Source organism: Bubalus bubalis, chromosome 15, assembly GCF_019923935.1.
Source record: "Bubalus bubalis isolate 160015118507 breed Murrah chromosome 15, NDDB_SH_1, whole genome shotgun sequence".
Taxonomy (NCBI): Eukaryota; Metazoa; Chordata; class Mammalia; order Artiodactyla; family Bovidae; genus Bubalus; species Bubalus bubalis.
The window spans coordinates 18,084,118-18,107,352 of NC_059171.1; the positions used below are offsets into that span (position 1 = coordinate 18,084,118).

General features: G+C 39.6%; 1 protein-coding gene across 1 annotated transcript in view; it reads left to right on the forward strand.

Moving 5' to 3' along the window:
• The first annotated feature begins 5,487 nt into the window (after nucleotides 1-5,487).
• Nucleotides 5,488-23,235, forward strand: part of SPAG1 (sperm associated antigen 1) — an 84,931-nt gene continuing 67,183 nt past the window's right edge. The window contains exons 1-4 of the mRNA XM_025265084.3: nucleotides 5,488-6,024; nucleotides 7,967-8,108; nucleotides 10,761-10,920; nucleotides 22,190-22,315. Coding sequence (XP_025120869.3) covers nucleotides 5,730-6,024; nucleotides 7,967-8,108; nucleotides 10,761-10,920; nucleotides 22,190-22,315 — 723 coding nt within the window. The 5' untranslated portion in view covers nucleotides 5,488-5,729. The remainder of the gene's footprint in view (nucleotides 6,025-7,966; nucleotides 8,109-10,760; nucleotides 10,921-22,189; nucleotides 22,316-23,235) is intronic.

The following is a 23,235-nucleotide window of genomic DNA, read 5'->3' on the forward strand; positions in this document are numbered from 1 at the left end:
CAAAAAATTCTGCTTTCAGCATATTTTAAAAAAAAGTTGGTTTACACTCAATTATTGGATGAATGTTTAAAGCTTTTGCTTTGATAACTAGGAATATGGATACTCAGATACTTCATCTGTTCCAGGATTCGATTATATAAACTTCATTGATAGCTTTGTGTGTCTCTGACATTCAGAGAATTATCTGTGCCATTTAAAAGAAGCACCTGTTATTTCTACTGCCATCCTTATATACTAAGTTCTATAAATTCATTATGTGCTATATAGCACTACCATACTCAAGATTTTTAAAGGGTGCTTCCTTGGTCCAGTTTTTCCTAGACCATGGCTTTCATAATTCTGTGATTCTGCCATATTCCTTCTTGAGCTTGTCCTTTCTGTATGGAAGAGTCCCGATAAATGACAGCTGCCTAAACCCCAACTACTGATAATGTTGCTCTTAACTATTCTAATTTCATCATAGGTCATTTGTGCAGTAGTAGTTTGAGTATTGTTATTTGGTTAACTAGATTGTGGTTTAATGGGCAGAGTATTACTCCTGGAATTCGTTTCAATCAGTTACCTCCTTGTGTCCCCTTCATCTATAAAATGGAAGTAATTTTACTTCTTGCCTACCTGGACAGTTATAGAAAAGGTAAAATAGATATAAAATAGCTTTAAAAAAAATCCTTTTGAATAGTGGTCTATAAATATAAAAATCAGTAAATCTGAGCTTGAAGCTAACACATAACTTGTTCCCTACTTAAACTGCTTATCAGACACAAAGGTTCATCAAAAATATGTGGAAATTGGTTCAAATCCAGCACTTCTCATTTACTGGCCAGTTTATTTAACTTCAGCTTAATTGTTGAAGTCAAGAAATTAATACACCTACACCTACATACACCTGCAGAGTCCCTTGTTAGATGGCAGTGACTTCACCAGGATTCACTTTCCTTATTTGTAAGATGAGCATGAAAAACTACACTGTAGCACCTTCCCCAAACATTTGCTGCAAGATGAAATGAAATACTCCATAAAAACTCTTAAAGTAATAAATGTTAGCTATTCACACCATTACAGTTTCTGCACAGATGATTGTATTCAGTTCAGTTCAGTACAGTCGCTATGTTGTGTCTGACTCTTTGCAACCCCATGGACTGCAGCACTCCAGGCCTCCCTCTCCGTCACCAACTCCTAGAGTGTACTCAAACTCATGTCCATTGAGTCGGTGATGGCATCCAACCATCTCATCCTCTGTCGTCCCCTTCTCCTGCTCTCAGTCTTTTCCCAGCATCAGGGTCTTTTCAAATGAGTCAGCTCTTCGCATCAGGTGGCCAAAGTATTGGAGTTTCGGCTTCAGCATCAGTCCTTCCAATGAACAGTCAGGACTGATTTCCTTTAGGATAGACTAGTTGGATCTCCTTGCAGTCCAAGGGACTCTCAAGAGTCTTCTCCAACACCACAGTTCAAAAGCATCAATTTTTCTGCACTCAGCTTTCTTTATAGCCCCACTCTCACATCCATACATGACTACTGGAAAAACCATAGCCTTGACTAGACGGACCTTTGTTGGCAAAATAATGTCTCTACTTTCTAATATGCTGTGTAGGATGGTCATAACTTTCCTTCCAAGGAGTACGCGTCTTTTACTTTCATGGCTGCGGTCACCATCTGCAGTGATTTTGGAGCCCAGAAAAACTCAGCCACCATTTCCACTGTTTCCCCATCTATTTGCCATGAAGTGATGGGGACGGATGCCATGATCTTAGTTTCCTGAATGTTGAGCTTTAAGCCAACTTTTTCCACTCTCCTCTTTCACTTTCATCAAGAGGCTCTTTAGTTCTTCTCTTTCTGCCATAAGCGTGGTGTCATTTACGTATCTGAGGTTACTGATATTTCTCCTGGCACTCTTGATTCCAGCTTGTGCTTCTTCCAGCTCATGTTTCTCATGATGTACTCTGCATGTAAGTTGAACAAGCAGGGTGACAATATACAGCCTTGACGTACTCCTTTTCCTATTTGGACCCAGTCTGTTGTTCCATGTCCAGTTCTAACTGTTGCTTCCTGACCTGAATACAAGTTTCTCCTGTATAGCAAGTCAGGTGGTCTGGTATTCCCATCTCTTTCAGAATTTTCCACTGTTTATTGTGATCCACACAAAGGCTTTGGCATAGTCAATAAAGCACAAATAGATGTTTTTCTGGAACTCTGGCTTTTTCGATGATCCAGCAAATGTTGGCAATTTGATCTCAGGTTCCTCTGCCTTTTCTAAAACCAGCTTGAACATCTCAAAGTTCATGGTTCAAGTATTGCTGAAGCCTGGCTTGGAGAATTTTGAGCATTACTTTACTAGTGTGTGAGATGAGTGCAATTGTGTAGTACTTTGAGCATTCTTTGGCATTGCCTTTCTTTGGGATTGGAATGAAAACTGACCTTTTCCAGTCCTGTGGCCACTGCTGAGTTTTCCACATTTGCTGACATATTGAGTGCAGCACTTTCACAGCATCACCTTTTTGGATTTGAAATAGCTCTACTGGAATTCCATCACCTCCACTAGCTTTGTTCGTAGTAATGCTTTCTAAGGCCCACTTGACTTCACATTCCAGGATGTCTGGCTCTAGGTGAGTGATCACACCATCGTGATTATCTTGGTCGTGAAGATCTTTTTTGTACCGTTCTTCTGTGTCTTGTATCAGCCTTGGGATTAGTCTCAGCTACTGGTCTTGCTGTTTTCCATACTCTTTAGCTTGCTCATTGTAGAGTCCTAACCCCTGGACCACAGTGGAATTCCCATCCCAACTTGGATCGTTGTAAAATAGAAATTTCACAGCTCTGTCTTGCTAAAATCTTCAGTAGCCTCCCATTTTGATAAAGTAAAAAACTGTTGGGAATAGTAGAAGCAGAGTCCTCTCCCTCCTCTGTCACCACTTCAACCCACCTCTTAATCTTTGGTTCTAAGGAGATGTTTGTAGTTTTTTAAGCTGATAATGGACCTCCTTGCCTGTGCCTTTTCTCATGTTTTTCTCTCTGCCTAAAATGACCTTTCTTGTGTTATTGCGAACATCAGAATTTTGAAATGTTTTGTTGTGTTCTAGTTATCTGTATTATTGTGGGAAAGTACAAAACCATTCGTCCTTATCCTTTGTGACCTACTTTCTCTCTAGAAATTTGAATGTTCTTTGCTAGTGTCCTGAAATTTTGCAGTATGTGCCTTGGTATGAATCTGTTTTCTTTGCTTGTTTTGGTTATTGGGTGTATACTCTCAGCGTGGAAATTCAAGCTCTTCAGTTCCAGGAAATTTTCTTGAATTAATCACTTCCTATCCTCAGTCAACAAAAAGAAGACCAGGAGCTGACTGTGGCTCAGATCATGAACTCCTTATTGCCAGATTCAGACTTAAATTGAAGAAAATGGGGAAAACCACTAGACCATTCAGGTATAACCTAAATCAAATCCCTTATGATTATACAATGGAAGTGAGAAATAGATTTAAGGGACTAGATCTGATAGAGTCCCTGATGAACTATGGACAGAGTTTTGTGACATTGTACAGGAGAGAGGGATCAAGACCATCCCCAAGAAAAAGAAATGCAAAAAAGCAAAATGGCTGTCTGAGGAGGCCTTACAAATAGCTGTGAAAAGAAGAGAAGTGAAAAGCAAAGGAGAAAAGGAAAGATACACCCATTTGAATGCCAAGTTCCAGAGAATAGCAAGGAGAGATAAGAAAGCCTTCCTCAGCGATCAGTGCAAAGAAATAGAGGAAAACAATAGAACAGGAAAGACTAGAGATCTCTTCAAGAAAATCAGAGATACCAAGGGAACATTTCATGCAAAGGGGCTCAATAAAGGACAGAAATGGTATGGACCTAACAGAAGCAGAAAATATTAAGAAAAGGTGGCAAGAATACACAGAAGAACTATACAAAAAAGATCTTCACGACCAAGATATCACGATGGTGTGATCACTCACCTAGAGCCAGACATCCTGGAATGTGAAGTCAAGTGGGCCCTAGGAAGCATCACTATGAACAAAGCTAGTGGAAGTGATGGAATTCCAGTTGAGCTGTTTCAAATCCAAAAAGATGATGCTGTGAAAGTGCTGCACTCAATATGTCAGCAAATTTGGAAAACTCAGCAGTGGCTACAGGCCTGGAAAAGGTCAGTTTTCATTCCAATCCCAAAGAAAGGCAATGCCAAAGAATGCTCAAACTACCACACAATTGCACTTATCTCACACACTAGTAAAGTAATGCTCAAAATTCTCCAAGCCAGGCTTTAGCAATACGTGAACCGTGAACTTTGAGATGTTCAAGCTGGTTTTAGAAAAGGCAGAGGAACCAGAGATCAAATTGCCAACATTTGCTGGATCATCGAAAAAGCAAGAGAGTTCCAGAAAAACATCTATTTCTGCTTTATTGACTATGCCAAAGCCTTTGACTGTGTGGATCACAACAAACTGTGGAAAATTCTGAAAGATAGGAATACCAGACCACCTGACCTGCCTCTTGAGAAACCTGTATTCAGGTCAGGAAGCAACAGTTAGAACTGGACATGGAACAACAGACTGGGTCCAAATAGGAAAAGGAGTACGTCAAGGCTGTATATTGTCACCCTGCTATTTAACATACGCAGAGTACATCATGAGAAACCCTGGGCTGAGTGAAGCACAAGCTGGAATCAAGATTGCTGGGAGAAATATCAGTAACCTCAGATATGCAGATGACACCACGCTTATGGCAGAAAGAGAAGAACTAAAGAGCCTCTTGATGAAAGTGAAAGAGGAGAGTGGAAAAAGTTGGCTTAAAGCTCAACATTCAGGAAACTAAGATCATGGCATCCGTCCCCATCACTTCATGGCAAATAGATGGGGAAACAGTGGAAATGGTGGCTGAGTTTTTCTGGGCTCCAAAATCACTGCAGATGGTGACCGCAGCCATGAAAGTAAAAGACGCGTACTCCTTGGAAGGAAAGTTATGACCATCCTACACAGCATATTAGAAAGTAGAGACATTATTTTGCCAACAAAGGTCCGTCTAGTCAAGGCTATGGTTTTTCCAGTAGTCATGTATGGATGTGAGAGTTGGAGTATAAAGAAAGCTGAGCACAGAATAGATGCTTTTGAACTGTGGTGTTGGAGAAGACTCTTGAGAGTTCCTTGGGACTGCAAGGAGATTCAACCAGTCCATCCTATGGGAAATCAGTCCTGACTGTTCATTGGAAGGACTGATGTTAAAGCTGAAACTCCAGTATTTTGGCCACCTGATGCGAAGAGCTGACTCATTTGAAAAGACCCTGATGTTGGGAAAGATTCAAGGCAGGATGAGAGGGGGACGACAGAGGATGAGATGGTTGGATTACATCACGGACTCAATGGACAATGGGAGTTGGTGACGGAGAGGGAGGCCTGGAGTGCTGCAGTTCATGGGGTCGCAAAAAGTCGGAAGCAACTGAGCGACTGAACTGAACTGATCTCTGTATTCTCTCTCTAGATCTTTTAAATCTAGTTTAAACTTATTGTCCTAACTTTTTCATCCTTTTTTTCTCTTTTTATCTGTTCTGTGAAAGATTTCACATTTACTTCTAATCCATCTGTATATTCTTGGATGGAATGTCTTTATGAAGATGATAGTGATGTTTTTAATTTGCCAACAGTCTATTTACTTTCGAGTTAGTGTTTATCCTGCTTGTTTATTCAGCTTGATTGTTTCTGTACACAATTATGACCAGAAAAAAACCATAAAGTGTGCATGAAAAGAAAATTCCAGAGCAGGTGGAATTGCAACTCACTTCTCGTTAATAATCTGTGTCTGAGTGAAGCTGGGACTGCAAAGCCAATCAGCGGATGCAAACCGGAGACTAGCCAGTCCTCACGCAGAGGCCCTAAACCCCGCCCGCAGCGGTCCGCCTCAAGCTCTCGGTCTGGGGAGGGGCAGTGTGGGCAGGGGCGGGGCGGGGCAGAGCGGCGCGCCCCTCCCCGGGTGCCCGAGCGAGGCTGGTACGGTGTGTGGCTGGGTCCTCTGCACGGCTTGGGGTCTGAACCAGGTGAGTATGTGCCGGCCAGGAGTAAACTACATCTCCCCATCGCAATCCCTCCCTCCGGGGGGGCGGGGTGAAAGATGGACTCGGCGGTGGGGAGGGAGCGCGGGATGAACCGCCTTCTCAGTTGGGGAAAGAAACTGGGGCCCTGTTTCTCGGGGCTGAAGGTGGCGGATGTTGCGGCAAGATCTCTGGTAGCGGCCACTAGTTCTTGTGAACAACGCCGGGGACTAGAGAGAAATTGTTCATAAGAGTCCTGAAGTGCCCCCTGATCGTTGAGGGTTGGCTGTAGAAGCTCCGGGATCTCGGTCAGGCCCTGAGCCCGCTGTCCTCTCCGGTCGCGCTGTACATAGAAACCGTTGCTACGGGCTGGAGGATGCCGTTTCCTTTCGGTCTCCGGCTGCAGGTGGCGCCCAGCCTTGTGGATGCTGGGAAGAACGTGCGAAGGTGGAAGTCAAAACAGTTCTTCCTGTTACTAGCGCATTGCAGTTCGCGCTGGAGATAGTATTACTGACAAACTGATGAGTAAATGTGGGAAATGGATGTGAGGTAGGATGGTGGAGAAGTTAACCCCAACTAGGACCACAATTTTCCTACTCAGAGACAAGTTGCAAGCAGATGTGGAAGAGTTCTAACAAGAGCAAATAAAGTATAACTTGTGTTTTGGAGTTTGAGAGTTAACATTTATTGATCTTGAGAATGTGTATCCTCCCCACCGCAGTCCTCCACGTGGTAGTTTTCAAAAAAGATTCTCAGAAACGTTAAAACAGGGTTTACGTTGAAATTCTCTTAATTAGGTAAGAGATGTCTTTATCATTTCAAACGTTTTTCACTATGTTTTATTCAAATCATAAAACCTCAGGGGTTTCAAGATTCCTTTAATTGAAGGTAATCTATTTTAATCCCGTAAGGTGCTTAACTCCTCCCATCAAATATCCTCCAGCTCTTGGGAAAAAATTCTTCTACAGACAACTCATTCTATTCTGGGCAGCATCAATAATTTTAAAGTTCTTCACTTGGTTTCATGTAACTTCCACCATTAAGGCTACCCTTGTGATAGGAGGCTGTCCTACTGGGCCCTGCTAGTATGGTAGGCCATATTCTCACGTCTTCGCTGGACCTCATTCAAAAGCTGACAAACTGTCATCTATATTCTGTACCCAAGTCAGAGCCAGCAGGAATATGGAGACGCTGACAGTGCATCCTTTTTCTGCAGACGTATGATGTATGACCAGACTCTGAGGGCAGGCATGCTGAAGGGAATATTCCTTATGGATTAGACTTATTGCTAACTTGTTTTCAAATTTATCACCCAGTGTGTTTTAGTGCAGTGTTTAAAAAAAAAAAAAACTTTGGCAATATAACCCATAATGTATACATTTTACTTTGCAACATTTATATACACATTTGTGTGTGCATTTATATATACCTGTATTTATCATTTCTTTATATAGGCATGAAATAAAAGTTTCTGTAAAACAGTATTTAATGGTTTGTGTCAGGTAGTCTGATTTTATTCCTGTTCTACCTCATAAAAGAATGCTGATTGCAGCTGACTAAGTTGATTTCATGAGTTGTATGACAGTTAAGTATGTGGGCTCTGTAGTGGCCTGAGGTTCAACTCTTCAGTTCACTACTTAATAGTTATATGACCATATGCAATTTATATACTTGAAACATCACCTTCCTCATCTGTAAAAAGGAAGTAATATCTTTCATGAAAGTGGTCTTGAGATGTCTTAAAACCAAAGAACCAAAACAGAAGCAATGTTGTAACAAATTAAATGAAAAGCTTTTAAAATGGTTCACATTAAAAAAAGGAAATACTCCATCTCCTTTTCTGTAGAAATGAAAAATAAACATTGCAGAAGTACCTAGATGGTTACTACTATCCAAATTGAGTTTTACTATATAAGATTTGTAACTGTTTTCCTACACTACATTTCAGCTATGGCCACCAAAGATTATCCATCATTGTGGGGCTTCGGGACAACAAAAACATTTAAAATTCCTGTCGAACATTTGGATTTCAAGTATATTGAAAAATGTTCAGATGTTAAACACTTGGAAAAAATTCTTTGTGTGCTCAGGTAAGCGATAAAAAATCTTGTTTCAGTCTGCCAATTTTAATTATATTGTTGACTTCTGAAATTCAAAGCCTCATTAGAAATTTTGGAGCAAATTTTCAAATATTGAGATTGTTGTTTTTGTCCATGTTAGGTTCCAAAACAGTGGTTTTAATTCTGTGGTTAGTTTGGAGGGTTCTAGCCTGATTTAATTCCAGCAAGAAAATGCAGGAGACACAGGTTCAATCACTGGGTTGGGAAGATCCCCTGGAGAAGGAAATGGCAATCCACTCCAGTATTCTTGCCTGGAGAATCCTATAGACAGAGAAGCCTGGCAGGCTACAGTTCATGGGGTCACAGAGTCAAGCAGGATTTAGTGACTGAACCACATTTTCCAGCACCAGACTTAGGTTAATCGGTATCCCAGAAGGAGAGCATTTTTCTTGCTTCCTCCCATTTTGTAGGAAAAGGTAAAGCAGCTGTTAGGAGGCATCTGCTTCTGCTGATAAAGCGCTTTGGCACTGTCTCACTTCACACTGCTGCTGCTTCTAAGTCGCTTCAGTCGTGTTCGATTCTGTGCGACCCCATAGACAGCAGCCCACCAGGCTCCCCCGTCCCTGGGATTCTCCAGGCAAGAACACTGGAGTGGGTTGCCATTTCCTTCTCCAGTGCATGAAAGTGAAAAAGTGAAAGCGAAGTCGCTCAGTTGTGTCCAACTCTTCGAGACCCCATGGACTGCAACCCACCAGGCTCCTCCGTCCATGGATTTTCCAGGCAAGAGTACTGGAGTGGGGTGCCATTGCCTTCTCCGCATTTCACACTACCTGTCAACAAAGGTGGGTAAGTCACTGGGAGCTGTCACATGGACGGTGGGGTGGGAGCAGGAAGTAGGAACAAAAGTCAGGGAATCAAGGCCTTTTCTGGGTAAGAGCCCTGTGGCCGTGATTGTCAAACTTTCATATTCACCAAATATGGTGGTTAAAAAATTGCTAATTTGAGAGCCCCATTCCTAGAGATTCTGCTTCAGGAAATTGGGATCGGGGCCCAGGAACATGTGTTTTTAACAACACCCTGGAAGATGGACAGGCAGGTGGTCAAGAAAACTCTGCAACAAACACTGACCTGGGACTTCCCAGTGGTCCAGGGGCGTGCCTTTCAATACAGGGGACGCAAGTTTGATCCCTGATCAGGGAACTGGGATCTCACAGCCCTCGGAGCAACTAAGCCCTGGTACTGCAACTAGAGAGAGTCTGTATATGACAATGAACGATCCCACATGCAACAAAGATCCCAAGGTGCCGCAACTGAGACCTGACGCAGCCAAATAAACAAATGTGCTCAGTCGGTCAGTCGTGTTTGACCCTTTGAGATGCCATGAACTGTAGCCCACCAGGCTCCTCCGTCCGTGGAATTTTCGACGCAGGTTGCCTGAAGCAGGTTGCCATTTCCTTCTCCAGGGGATCTTCCCAATCCAAGGATCAAACCCAAGTCTCTTGCATTGACAGGCAGATTCTTTACCACTGAGTCACCTGGGAAGCCGAAGTAAGTAAACAAATATTTTTTTAAAAAGGGAAACACTGACCCGTTGCATACCAACCTGTGCCACCTGTGTGGTGTTTCTTGAGGGATTTTCGTTTGGAGGGTAGCCTCATATTGCAGAAGCACTTGTGAGCATGAACTTGCCCTTTCCAGGACATCAATAGTATTCCTTTTACTCAGCAGTGATTCTTTTCTTTCCTCTGATGCCCTTCTTTATCTCTATGTCCTTCCCTTTTTCTTTCACCGTTAGCCTCCTGCCCTTCCTAAGCAGTCCTGCTTGTCCCCAGCCAGAGTTGAGGTAATAGCCTCATCATATCATTGTTTTCTCTTTTGTTTTTCTCAACATATGAGAACATTTTCAATTGTATTTGATCAATGACTAGTAAAGAAAATGAGAGTTTATGGGATGAAAGAATTTGAAAGATTTCTTTTTATGAATAGCCTTTTTAAGTGGTATGGACTTGGAATTATATTTTAAAATTTAATTTGAAAATGGGATTTATTTTTATTTCTCTAAAAATTTAAAAGTAAGCAGATTCACAAGAAACAGGGAAAAGATTGATTTTCCTTAAAAAAATAAACAAGCAAAAAGGAACAGATGTCTCCATCTGACTCTGTGAGGAAGGAATTCTGTTCCTTGAGTGGCTGAATTTAGAGGTGTGTTGTTCTAAACTCTTCCTCTGCCATTATCTTCCTATCCCCTTGCGGGAAAAAATTGAGCTAGGATAGTAATTCCTCATTGAAAAGTAACTCCGAAGTCTTACTCTCTGCCTGTCTCTAATAATGAATTTCCATTTGTAAGTTTAAAATTACCTTATGTACAAAATGAACATGTGAGTATTGAAGAGGAGAGAAAATGTTATGCATTCAACTTTTAAAGTGTGTGATGGAAATTGGTGTCTTTGGAGCTCCTGTTTCTCCCCTTCATTGCGACACTCCATAGATCAGATGAAAGTAGAGGCTGCTGAAATTGAGGAAGGTTTGGGAAAAGCAGCAGCCCAGCCTTCATTCTTGTAGAGAGGCAGGTCATGAGATGTCCTTGGAACCCCTGGGCTCCGTGGAACCCAGCTTGCAAACCACAGGTTTACATGCTCTCTAAATAAAGTGGTAACTCTAAAATTCTGAATTTTTTAAAAGGTCTGGTGAGGAAGGATACTATCCTGAACTTACTGAATTTTGTGAAAAGCACCTTTCAGGCTTGGCTCCTGGAAGTAGAGCTTTGAGGAAAGATAAACCTGCGGCAACAGCATCCAGTTTTACAGCAGAAGAATGGGAAAAAATTGACGGTGACATAAAGGTATAGAATAACATCACTTTTTTGGTGACATTGTCATGGGATATATATCTACTTGTCTGAAATCAGTAAAGGGAATTTTGTGGTAATTACTTACGTGGTATTGGTTGCTCCTTACATCCAGGAGACTATTGTGACTGTGTTTTTGTAGATTTGTATATTTATGGAGGTGGGAAGCATGCTCACGTACATGTATGTATTTTAAATGACTAAGTAATATCCCATCCTACAAAAGAACCATAATTCAGTCAGCACGTATAAATAGTGCTATCCAAACATGTTTGTTCATAATTTTTTGTACATCTTGGTTATTTCCTAGGAGTAAGTTATTAGAATTCAAGTGCCTTGATCTGAAAGGATCTGAATGTATTTCTGTTAAAACACGTTTCTTTGTGTCTCAGAAAGTTGTACCTTTGTACTCTCCCAACAGTAGAATGTAGGAATGCCTACTTCAGGTTACTCTTCCCTGGATACTCTAATCATTTTTTACATTTTAAAATCAAGTAAATGATTTAAAAATGACAGTACATAATGTATTGTTTGTTTACCATAACGTTAAAGCTTTAGAAGTCTGTCACTGAATTTTTTATTTTGTTAATGACCTGCTTGTGTCTTTACTGATTTCTTTTAATCAGCATTATTGTTATAGTTTACATTCAATAAAACTTAGCCATTTTATAAAACAAATGAATGTATACAACAAAACAGAAACAGGCTCACAGATATAGAGAACAAACTAGTGGTTACCAGTGGGGAGAGGAGAAGAAAGAGAGGCAGGATAGGAGTAAGGGATTAAGAGATACAAACTACTATGTATAAAATAAATAAGCAGCAAGGATGAAATAGAGAAATAGAGCCATTACTTCATAACTTTAAATGGAATATAATCTACAAAAATATTTAACCACTATGTTATACACCTAAAACTAACATTATATTGTAAATCAACTGTATTTCTATTTTTTAAAAATTAGCTGTATTATGGTTATTTCACTGAGTTTTGACAAATCATATGTTCTATAGAATATTTCCATTACCCCTACAAGTTTCATTGTGCCCCTTTGCAGTCAGTGCGGACCATATACCCTGGTTCCTGGCAGCCACTGAACTGCTTTCTATCGTTACAGATTTGCCTTTTCTAGCCTTTCATATAAATATAATTATATAGCATATCTTCTTTCATATCTGTCTTCTTCCACTGAGCATGATGCTTCTGAGATTCATCTGTGTTGTTGCATGTGTCCATAGTTCATTCCTTTTAATTGCTGAATAGCAGTGATTTGTATGGAGAAGGCGATGGCACCCCACTCCAGTACTCTTGCCTGGAAAATCCCATGGATGGAGGAGCCTGGTGGGCTGCAGTCCATGGGATTGCTAAGAGTCGGACACGACTGAGCGACTTCACTTTCACTTTCCACTTTCATGCATTGGAGAAGGAAATGGCAACCCACTCCAGTGTTCTTGCCTGGAGAATCCCAGGGACGGGGGAGCCTGGTGGGCTGCTGTCTATGGGGTCGCAAAGAATCGAACACGACTGAAGCGACTTAGAAGCAGCAGCAGCAGCAACAGTGATTTGTATGGCTATCTTACAATTTGTTTAACCATTTACTACTTGATGAACAAATGCCAAAATTTTTTTTTCCTTTCTTTTTATTTATTTGGCTGTGTCGCATCTTCAATCTTCACTGTGGTATGTGGAATCTAGTTCCATGACCAGGGATCGAATCTGGGCTCCCTGCATTAGGAACTACAAGTCTTAGCCACTGAACCACCAGGGAAGTCCCCCAGAATATTTTCTAAAGTGGCAATCAATCCTGCCAATAATGGATAAAAGTTCCAGTTGCTCTACATCATGGTCCATAATTAGGATTGTCAGTTTGGTTAATTTTAGCTCTTCTGTTGGGTATATAATGGTATCTCATTGTGCTTTTTATTTGTATTTCTCTAATTACTAATGATGTTGAATGTCTTTTCATTTGCTTGTCATCCATATATCTTCTTTTGTCTTTAAATCCATTGCCCATTAAAAAAATTAGATTGTTTATGTTCTTATTGAACTGTAAAATACATATCTTTTGTGTATTTTACACATGAAGATGTATCTTTGCAAATATTTGCTGATGTTGTATGGCTTGCCTTTTCTTTTTTTTTTAAATAGCATCTTTGGAAGAGCAAAAATTTTTACTTTTGATAAAACCAATTTTTCTTTTTTTTTAATTTATTTTTTTACTTTACAATATTGTATTGGTTTTGCCATACATCAACATGCATCCGCCATGGGTGTACACGTGTTCCCCATCCTGAACCTCCCCCCCCACCTCCCTCCCCATACCATCCCTCTGGGTCATCCCAGTGTACTAGCCCCGAGCTTCCTATATCCTGCATCGAACCTGGACTGGCGATTCGTTTCTTATATGATATTATATATGTTTTAATGCCATTCTCCCAAATCATCCCCCACCCTCTCCCAAAGAGTCCAAAAGACTGTTCTATACATCTGTGTCTCTTTTGCTGTCTTGCATACAGGGTTGTCGTTACCATCTTTCTAAATTCCATATATATGCGTTAGTATACTGTATTGGTGTTTTTCTTTCTGGCTTACTTCACTCTGTATAATAGGCTCCAGTGTCATCCACCTCATTGGAACTGATTCAAATGTATTCTTTTTAATGGCTGAGTCAATTTTTCTTATAGTTTGTGCTTTTGTGTCTTATTTAAGAAACCTTTGTCTAATTTAAGATCCCTACATTTTCTCCTATGATTTGTCTAGGAAGTTTATCGTTTTAACTCTCAAATGTAGGTGTAAGATCAGTTTTATTTTTTGGACACACACATAAATATATATACATACAGTGCATATATTTGTATATACCAATATGGATATCCAAATATTCAAGCATCTAATGAATTATTATCTTTTCTTCATTGAACTTCTTGGTGCGAATGTCAAAAATAGGTTGACTTTGTATGTGTAGCTCTGTTTCTGTATTCTGTTCATTAATCTAAATATCTATCTTTACACCAGTAGTCCATTGTCTTGATAACAATAAGTCTTTTTAAACATTTTTAATTTTATATTGGATATACTCACATGCTAGCAAGATTATGCTCAAAATCCTTCAAGCTAGGCTTCAGCAGTACATGAACCAGGAACTTCTAGATGTATAAGCTGGGTTTCAAAGAGGCAGAGGAACCAGAGGTCAAATTGCCAACATTTGTTGGATCATGAAGAAAACAAGGGAATTCCAGAAAAACGTCTACTTCTGCTTCATTGACTATGCTAACACCTTTGACTGTGTGGATCATAACAAACTGTGGAAAATTCTTAAAGAGATGGGAGTACCAGACCACCTTACCTGTCTCCTGAGAAACCTGTATTCAGGTCAAGAAGCAACAGTTAGAACCGGACATGGAATTGACTGGTTCAAAATTGAGAGAGGAGTATGACAAGACTGTATATTGTTACCCTGCTTATTTAACTTCTATGCAGAAGTTAAATTTCACATCATGTGAAATGCTGGGCTGGGTGAATCACAAACTCGAATCAAGATTTCCAGGAGAAATATCAACAGCCTCAGATATGCAGATGACACCACTCTAATGGCAGAAAGTGAAGAGGAACTAAAAAGCTTCTTGATGAAGATGAAAGAGGAGAGTGAAAAACCTGACTTGAAACACAACATTCAAAAAACTAAGATCATGGCATCCAGTCCCATCACTTCATGGCATATAGAAGGGGAAAAAGTGGAAGAAGCAATGACAGATTTTATATTCTTAGACTCCAAAATCCCTGTTAATGGTGACTACAGCCATGAAATTAAAAGATGCTTGCTCCTTGGAAGAAAAGCTATGACAAACCTAGACACATATTAAAAAGCAGAGACATCATGTTGCTGACAAAGGTCTGTAAAGTCAAAGCTATGTTTTTTCCAGTAGTCATGTAGGGATGTGAGTCAGATAAAGAAGGTTGAGCGCCAAAGAATTAATGCTTCCGAATTGTTGTGCTAGAGAAGACTCTTGAGAGTCCCTTGGAGTGCAAGGAGATCAAATTAGTCAATCCTAAAGGAAATCAACCCTGAATATTCATTGGAAGGACTGGTGCTGAAGGTCCAATAGCTTGGTCATCTGATGCAAAGAACCAACTCAGTGAAAAAGGCTCTGATGCTAGAAAAGATTGAAGGCAAAAGGAGAAGAGAGAGGCAGAGGATAAGATGGTTAGATAGCATCACCAACTCAATGGACATGAATTTGAGCAAACTCTGGGAGATAGCAGAGGACAGAGGAGCCTGACATGCTACAGTCCATGGGGTCACAGTCAGATATGACTTAGTGACTGAACAGCAACAAAGTAGTTGATTTACAATAGCTGTGTTGTGTTGTGTTCGTTTCACATGCACAGCAAGGTGATTCAGTTATGCATTTACATATATCTATTCTTTTTCAGATTCCTTTCTCATATCAGGTAGTGCAAGTCCTCCAACTTTGTTCTTTGTTTTCAAAGTTATTTTGGCTGTTCCAGGTCCTTTGCTTGCCAATTTCTATAAAATAGAAATTGTATTTATTTGTGTTGGGATTGTTTTGAATTTGTTGATCAGTTTTGGAAGAATTGATACCTTGATATTACTGAGATTTCTGATTGATGAACATGTATTTTTCTGTTCATATAAGCTTTATTTAATTTTTTGAAGCAGTGTTTGTAGTTTTCAGTGTATATATTCTTCTTATATATTTTTAATGAAATTTATTCCTAAGTATTTATTTTATACTATTATAAAAGTTGATGTTTTTAATTTAATTTGCTCATTCCAAGTCACTTCAATTATGACATTTTATTTCTTTATTTTTATTGTAATAAAACACACATCATATAGAGTTTATCATCTTTATCATTTTCAAGTATACAGTTCATTAGTGTTAAGTATATTCATATTATTATGCAACCAATCTCAAGGACTTTTTCATGTTCCAAAACTGAAACTCCATACCATTTAACAATAACTCTCCAATCCTACCCCCACCACCAGCCCCTGGCAACCATCATTCTATCTTTTTTTTTTTTTTCTGATCTGTTTACATTTTTTATTTATTTTTTTTTTATTGAAGATGATATACGGTGTTGTGTTACTTTCAGGTGTACAGCATAGTGATTCAGTTATACATACATATATGTTAGTATCTTATTTTTTTCATATTCTTTTCCCATATAGGTTATTGTGAAGTATTGAGTATAGTTTCTTCACTTTGATTTATTTCTAGGTCCATCCATGTTACTACAAATGGATTATTCCATTCTTTTTTATGACTGAGTAACATTTCATTGAATAAATATACCACATCCTCTTTATCCATTCATCTGTTGATAAACATTTAGGTTTCTTCCATGTCTTGCCTATTGTAAGTAGTGTTGCAAAGAATATTGGGGTGCATGTATATTTTCTTTTCTCTGAATATATGCCCAGCAGTGGGATTGGAGGATCATATGTTAACTCTATTTTTAGTTTGTTAAGGAACCTCCATACCATTCTCCATAGTGGCTGCTCCAGTTTGCATTTCCACTAATAGTATAGGAGAGTTCCTTTTTCTACACACACTCTCCAGCATTTTTTGTTTGTAGACTTTTTGATGATGGCCCTTCTAACAGTATGAGGTGATACCTCATTGGGGTATTGATTTGCATTTCTCTAGTAATGAGTGATGTTGAGCATCTTTTCATGTGCCTGTGGATCACAATAAACTGTGGAAAATTCTGAAAGAGATGGGAATAACAGACCACCTGATCTGCCTCTTGAGAAATTTGTATGCAAGTCAGGAAGCAACAGTTAGAACTGGACATGGAACAACAGACTGGTTCCAAATAGGAAAAGGAGTACGTCAAGGCTGTATATTGTCACCCTGTTTATTTAACTTATATGCAGAGTACATCATGAGAAACGCTGGACTGGAAGAAACACAAGCTGGAATCAAGACTGCCGGGAGAAATATCAATAACCTCAGATATGCAGATGACACCACCCTTATGGCAGAAAGTGAAGAGGAACTCAAAAGCCTCTTGATGAAAGTGAGAGTGGAGAGTGAAAAAGTAGGCTTAAAGCTCAACATTCAGAAAACGAAGATCATGGCATCCGGTCCCATCACTTCATGGGAAATAGATGGGGAAACAGTGGAAACAGTGTCAGACTTTATTTTTCTGGGCTCCAAAATCACTGCAGATGGTGACTGCAGCCATGAAATTAAAAGACACTTACTCCTTGGAAGGAAAGTTATGACCAACCTAGATAGCATATTCAAAAGCAGAGACATTACTTTGCCAACAAAGGTTCGTCTAGTCAAGGCTATGGTTTTTCCTGTGGTCATGTATGGATGTGAGAGTTGGACTGTGAAGAAGGCTGAGCACCGAAGAATTGATGCTTTTGAACTGTGGTGTTGGAGAAGACTCTTGAGAGTCCCTTGGACTGCAAGGAGATCCAACCAGTCCATTCTGAAGGAGATCAGCCCTGGGATTTCTTTGGAAGGAATGATGCTAAAGCTGAAAGTCCAGTACTTTGGCCACCTCATACGAAGAGTTGACTCATTGGAAAAGACCCTGATGCTGGGAGGGATTGGGGGCAGGAGAAGGGGACAACAGAGGATGAGATGGCTGGATGGCATCACTGACTCGATGGACATGAGTCTGGGTGAACTCCGGGAGTTGGTGATGGACAGGGAGGCCTGCTGTGCTGTGATTCATGGGGTCGCAAAGAGTTGGACACGACTGAGCAACTGAACTGAACTGAACTGATATCTTCTTTGGAGAAATGTCTATTTAGATCTTCTGCCTGTTTTTTTGATTGGGTTCTTTGGAGTTTTTTTTATACTGAGTTATATGAACTGTTTGTATATTTTGGAGTTTAATCCCTTGTTAGCTGCACCATTTGCAAATATTTTCTCCCATTCTGTAGACTGTTTTTTCATTTTCTTTATGGTTTCCTTTGCTATAGAAAAGCTTTCATGTTTAATTAGGTCCCATTTATTTTTGATTTTATTTCCATGACTCTTAAGAGATGGGTCAGGAAAGGTATTGCTGCAATTTATGTCAAAGAATGTTCTGCCGGTGTTTTCCTCTAGCAGTGTTTTGGTATCCAGTCTTACATGTAGGTCTTTAATCCATTTTGAGTTTATTTTTGTGCATGGTGTTAGAGAATATTCTAATTTTCTTTTTTTACATGTAGCTGCCCAGTTTTCCAGCACTATTTATTGGAGAAACTGTCTTTTTGTCCTTGTATGTTCTTGCCTCCTTTGTTGTAGATTAATTGACCACAGGCCTGTGGATAATTTTGAGGCTCTTTATCCTGTTCCATTGATCTGTATTTATGGGTTTTGTGCCAGTACCATACTATTTTGATTATTGTAGCTTTGTAGTATAGTCTGATGGAGAAGGAAATGGCAACCCACTCCAGTGTTCTTGCCTGGAGAATCCCAGGGACTGGGGAGCCTGGTGGCTGCCATCTATGGGGTCGCACAGAGTCGGACATGACTGAAGCAACTTAGCAGCAGCAGCAGCAGTATAGTCTGAAGTCAGGAAGCCTGAATCCTTAGCTCTATTTTTCTTTCTCAAGCTTGCTTTGGCACTTCAGGGTCCTTTGTGTTTCCAAAAATTTTAAAATTTTTGTTCTAGTTCTGTGAAAAATGCTATTGGTAATTTGATAGAGATTGCATTGTATCTGTAAATTGCCTTGGGCAGGGAATTTGTTTATCTAAATTGCAAAGTTATTGGTATAAATTTGTCTAAAATATCTTTTTTTTAAAATATCTGTAGGATTGTTAGAGATGTGCTTCTTTTATGCCTGCTAATTTGTATTTTTTCCTTTCACTTTTTTTTTTCCTTTCACTTTCTTTTGCCTAGTCTTGTTATGTTTGTCAATTGTTTATTTCCAAAAAAAACAATATTTGGATGTTGATTTTCTTTTTCTATTTTGTGTTTTATGGATTTCTACTCTTATTTTTTAACTATTTTTATTTCCTCCTACTCACTTTGGCTTTAATGTGTTTTCTATTAGTTTTTTAAGGTAGAAGCTTAACTATTAATAATTGATCTTGAACCTTTCTTCTTGTTTAAAGTTGTAAAATTTCCTCTAATACTTTATCTGCATGATATAAATTATTATATGTCATGTTTTCATTATCTCTTATTTCAAATTATTTTCCATCTGATTTCCTTTTTAACTCATGAACTCCTTATAAGTGAATTCAAATTCCAATTTCTTGGGGATGGTCTAAATACTTATTATTACTGAATTCTAGTTTAGGTCTGTTGTGGTCAGATTCCATACTTTGTATAATTTCAACCCTATGAGATTTCTTGAGAATTTTTTGGCCTATGCTCCATGTGCTCTTGAAAATAACATAGAAATCTATATTGATTAGGCCAAGTTTGTTAATGTTGCTCAAATCTACTCTAATGTTACTGATTTTTTGTCCACTATTTTCCTGTGTCCATACTCTTAATCAAATAGATTCATTTTGGATACTGAGTATTTTATTTTTGGAATTTCCATTAATTCTTTTTTAAAGTTTTCAGTCTTCTCCTGAATTTCTCAATTGTTCCTGCATGTTGTTCACTCTTCTCATATATTTATTGCAGCTGTTTTTAAGTCTCTGTTTGTTATTTCCAACATCCATTCACTCTCTGTGTCTGCTTCTGTCGGCTATGGGTAGCATTTTGCTGCTTCTTTGTCTTTACTGTCATTTTTTATATTTTATGCTGTCCATTGTATATAAAGGACTTCCTTGGTGGCTCAGATAGTAAAGAATCTGCCTGCAATGCAGGATATACAGGTTTGATCCCTAGGTCACAAAGATTCCCTGGAGAAGGGAATGACTACCCTCTCCAGTGTTCTTGCCTGGAGAATCCCATGGACAGAGGAGCCTGGCGGGCTACAGTTGCAATCCATGGGGTTGCAAAGAGTTGGACACAACTGAGCAACTAAACACAACACAACACGTTGTGTATAAAAAAATCAGAAGTAATTAATATTTACCTTTCTGTCAAACTGCTAAAGTTGGAAAATGTGGTCAATCTAATCTGTATGTTAATTTGCACCTGATTTGCTTGGGTGTTTGAGATAGGTCAGAGAAGGCAATGGCACCCCACTCCAGTGCTCTAGCCTGGAAAATCCCATGGACGGAGGAGCCTGGTGGGCTGCAGTCCATGGGGTCACAAAGAGTTGGACACTACTGAGCGACTTCACTTTCACTTTTCACTTTCATGCGTTGGAGAAGGAAATGGCACCCACTCCAGTACTCCTGCCTGGAAAATCCCATGGGCAGAGGAGCCTGGTGGGCTGCAGTCCATGGGATCACGAAGAGTCGGACACGACTGAGCGACTTCACTTTCACTTTGAGATAGGTTCTACTGTCAAGGAACTTACAGTGTGGTAAGAGAGACAAACAATAAATAGAGAATTTTAAATATTCATGCTAAATGCTTTTGTCCCAACCAGGAAGTTCAGAGAAGGCTCACTGGAAGGGAGATGAATATGATCTTGCAAGATAAAGTAGAAAGGGCAGAAATGAATATACTGACCAATACTGAACTGTACACTTAAGAATAGTTAAGATGATACATTTTATGTTATTGTGTCAAATCAGATCAGATCAGATCAGTCACTCAGTCATGTCTGACTCTTTGCGACCCCACGAATCGCTGCATGCCAGGCCTCCCTGTCCATCACCAACTCCCGGAGTTCACCCAGACTCACGTCCATCGAGTCAGTGATGCCATCCAGCCATCTCATCCTCTGTTATCCCCTTCTCCTCCTGCCCCCAATTCCTCCCAGCATCAGGGTCTTTTCCAATGAGTCAACTCTTCGTATGAGGTGGCCAAAGTACTGGAGTTTCAGCTTTAGCATCATTCCTTCCAAAGAAATCCCAGGGCTGATCTCCTTCAGAATGGACTGGTTGGATCTCCTTGCAGTCCAAGGGACTCTCAAGAGTCTTCTCCAAAAGCATCAATTCTTCGGTGCTCAGCCTTCTTCACAGTCCAACTCTCACATCCATACATGACCACAGGAAAAACCATAGCCTTGACTAGACGAACCTTTGTTGGCAAAGTAATGTCTCTGCTTTTGAATATGCTATCTAGGTTGGTCATAACTTTCCTTCCAAGGAGTAAGCGTCTTTGAATTTCATGGCTGCAGTCACCATCTGCAGTGATTTTGGAGCCCAGAAAAATAAAGTCTGACACTGTTTCCCCATCTATTTCCCATGAAGTGATGGGACCAGATGCCATGATCTTTGTTTTCTGAATGTTGAGCTTTAAGCCTACTTTTTCACTCTCCACGTTCACTTTCATCAAGAGGCTTTTGAGTTCCTCTTCACTTTCTGCCATAAGGGTGGTGTCATCTGCATATCTAAGGTTATTGATATTTCTCCCGGCAGTCTTGATTCCAGCTTGTGTTTCTTCCAGTCCAGCGTTTCTCATGATGTACTCTGCATATAAGTTAAATAAACAGGGTGACAATATACAGCCTTGATGTACTCCTTTTCATATTTGGAACCAGTCTGTTGTTCCATGTCCAGTTCTAACTGTTGCTTCCTGACCTGCATACAAATTTCTCAAGAGGCAGATCAGGTGGTCTGGTATTCCCAACTCTTTCAGAATTTTCCACAGTTTATTGTGATCCACACAGTCAAAGGCTTTGGCATAGTCAATAAAGCAGAAATAGATGCTTTTCTGGAACTCTCTTGCTTTTTCCATGATCCAGCGGATGTTGGTGATTTGATCTCTGGTTCCTCTTCCTTTTCTAAAACCAGCTTGAAATCAGGAAGTTCACGGTTCACATATTGCTGAAGCCTGGCTTGGAGAATTTTGAGCATTACTTTACTAGCGTGTGAGATGAGTGCAATTGTGCAGTAGTTTGAGCATTCTTTGGCATTGCCTTTCTTTGGGATTGGAATGAAAACTGACCTTTTCCAGTCCTGTGGCCACTGCTGAGTTTTCCAAATTTGCTGGCATATTGAGTGCAGCACTTTCACAGCATCATCTTTCAGGATTTGGAATAGCTCAGCTGGAATTCTATCACCTCCACTAGCTTTGTTATTGTGTATTTCCCTACAATTGCAAAACACAGAGTAAGAGGGGCATTTAAGGTAGAGAGAATGTCATGAATCAAATTGTCACTTAAAAATTGACCCATAGTATGATGATATATATATATATATATAGTCTTTTCTAATGTCTGGTTAATTATTTAAAATTGTATATTTACCTTCTTTTTTTCTCTCTTCTTCTCAGAGTTGGGTATCAGAAATTAAAAAAGAAGATGATAAAATACACTTCCATGAAACTGAAACATTTCCAGCAGTGGAAGATAATTTGCCTCCAGTTCGTGGTTCAAACAGCCATCTTCATGTTGCCAAGGTATACCTTTTTGGTGTGGGGGGTAGGTGGTAGGGGAGAAAGTTGTTGTTTATTAAGAACATTAGCTTGGTTTAATCATTGTAGCCAAAGTGTGGTGTCCTCTGGGCAGCTGGCGATTTTTTTCATGGTAATTTCACCTTGTTGAGTAAGCCTCCCCTGGAGATCAAAACGAAACAGTATTTTCCTCTGAAGAACTTGCATCTTGGGTTTACCACTTCCCTTATTTTTATTTTTTGACTGTTCTGTCTCTTCTACTCTGACAAGTTTTGATGAGTACTTAAGATCCAATTGAGTATGTAAATGTTTCAGGGGATAATTTTATATATCCAGTAGAGGTACAGTGGGAATTGTTTGTATAATTAAATATGGATTTAAAGCATTAAACAGATGGATTAATCTGTTTAATTAATCCATTAAATCCATGGATTTCAAGCAGTTATATATGGCATTTCTCTGTTTAGCGCATCCCCTTCCCCTGTCCCCAGCCCCTCACGGTTATTTCTCTGAGACTGGTCCCTATTTTGCCATGCAGGGCTCTCCTTTCTAATGCATGGTTTCCATAGAGAAGGGGCCTGTTGGAGTTCCAGGTTCACTTAACTTCCAGTTAAAACTGAGCTTCTTGGTGTCTACCTGACCCTGATATAACAGATCCCAGCCCTTATCTCCAGGGGATTTTGGCTTGAATCGTACATTCCATTGCCTCTGCCCTCCTTTTTTCCCTGCTTTTTTTCCCTTTTATTCTTATCATCTCTAAGAGGTGAATTACTATAAGACCTATAACTTGTATAATACCATACATCAACTATATCTCAATTTAAAAAAAAAATTAAAACTACTCACAGAGCTCATCTCTTAGAGGTGATCTCTAAGAGGTTACCTAATTGTCTTCATTTTGGGTTGAGTCATTTTTGTTTTCCTTG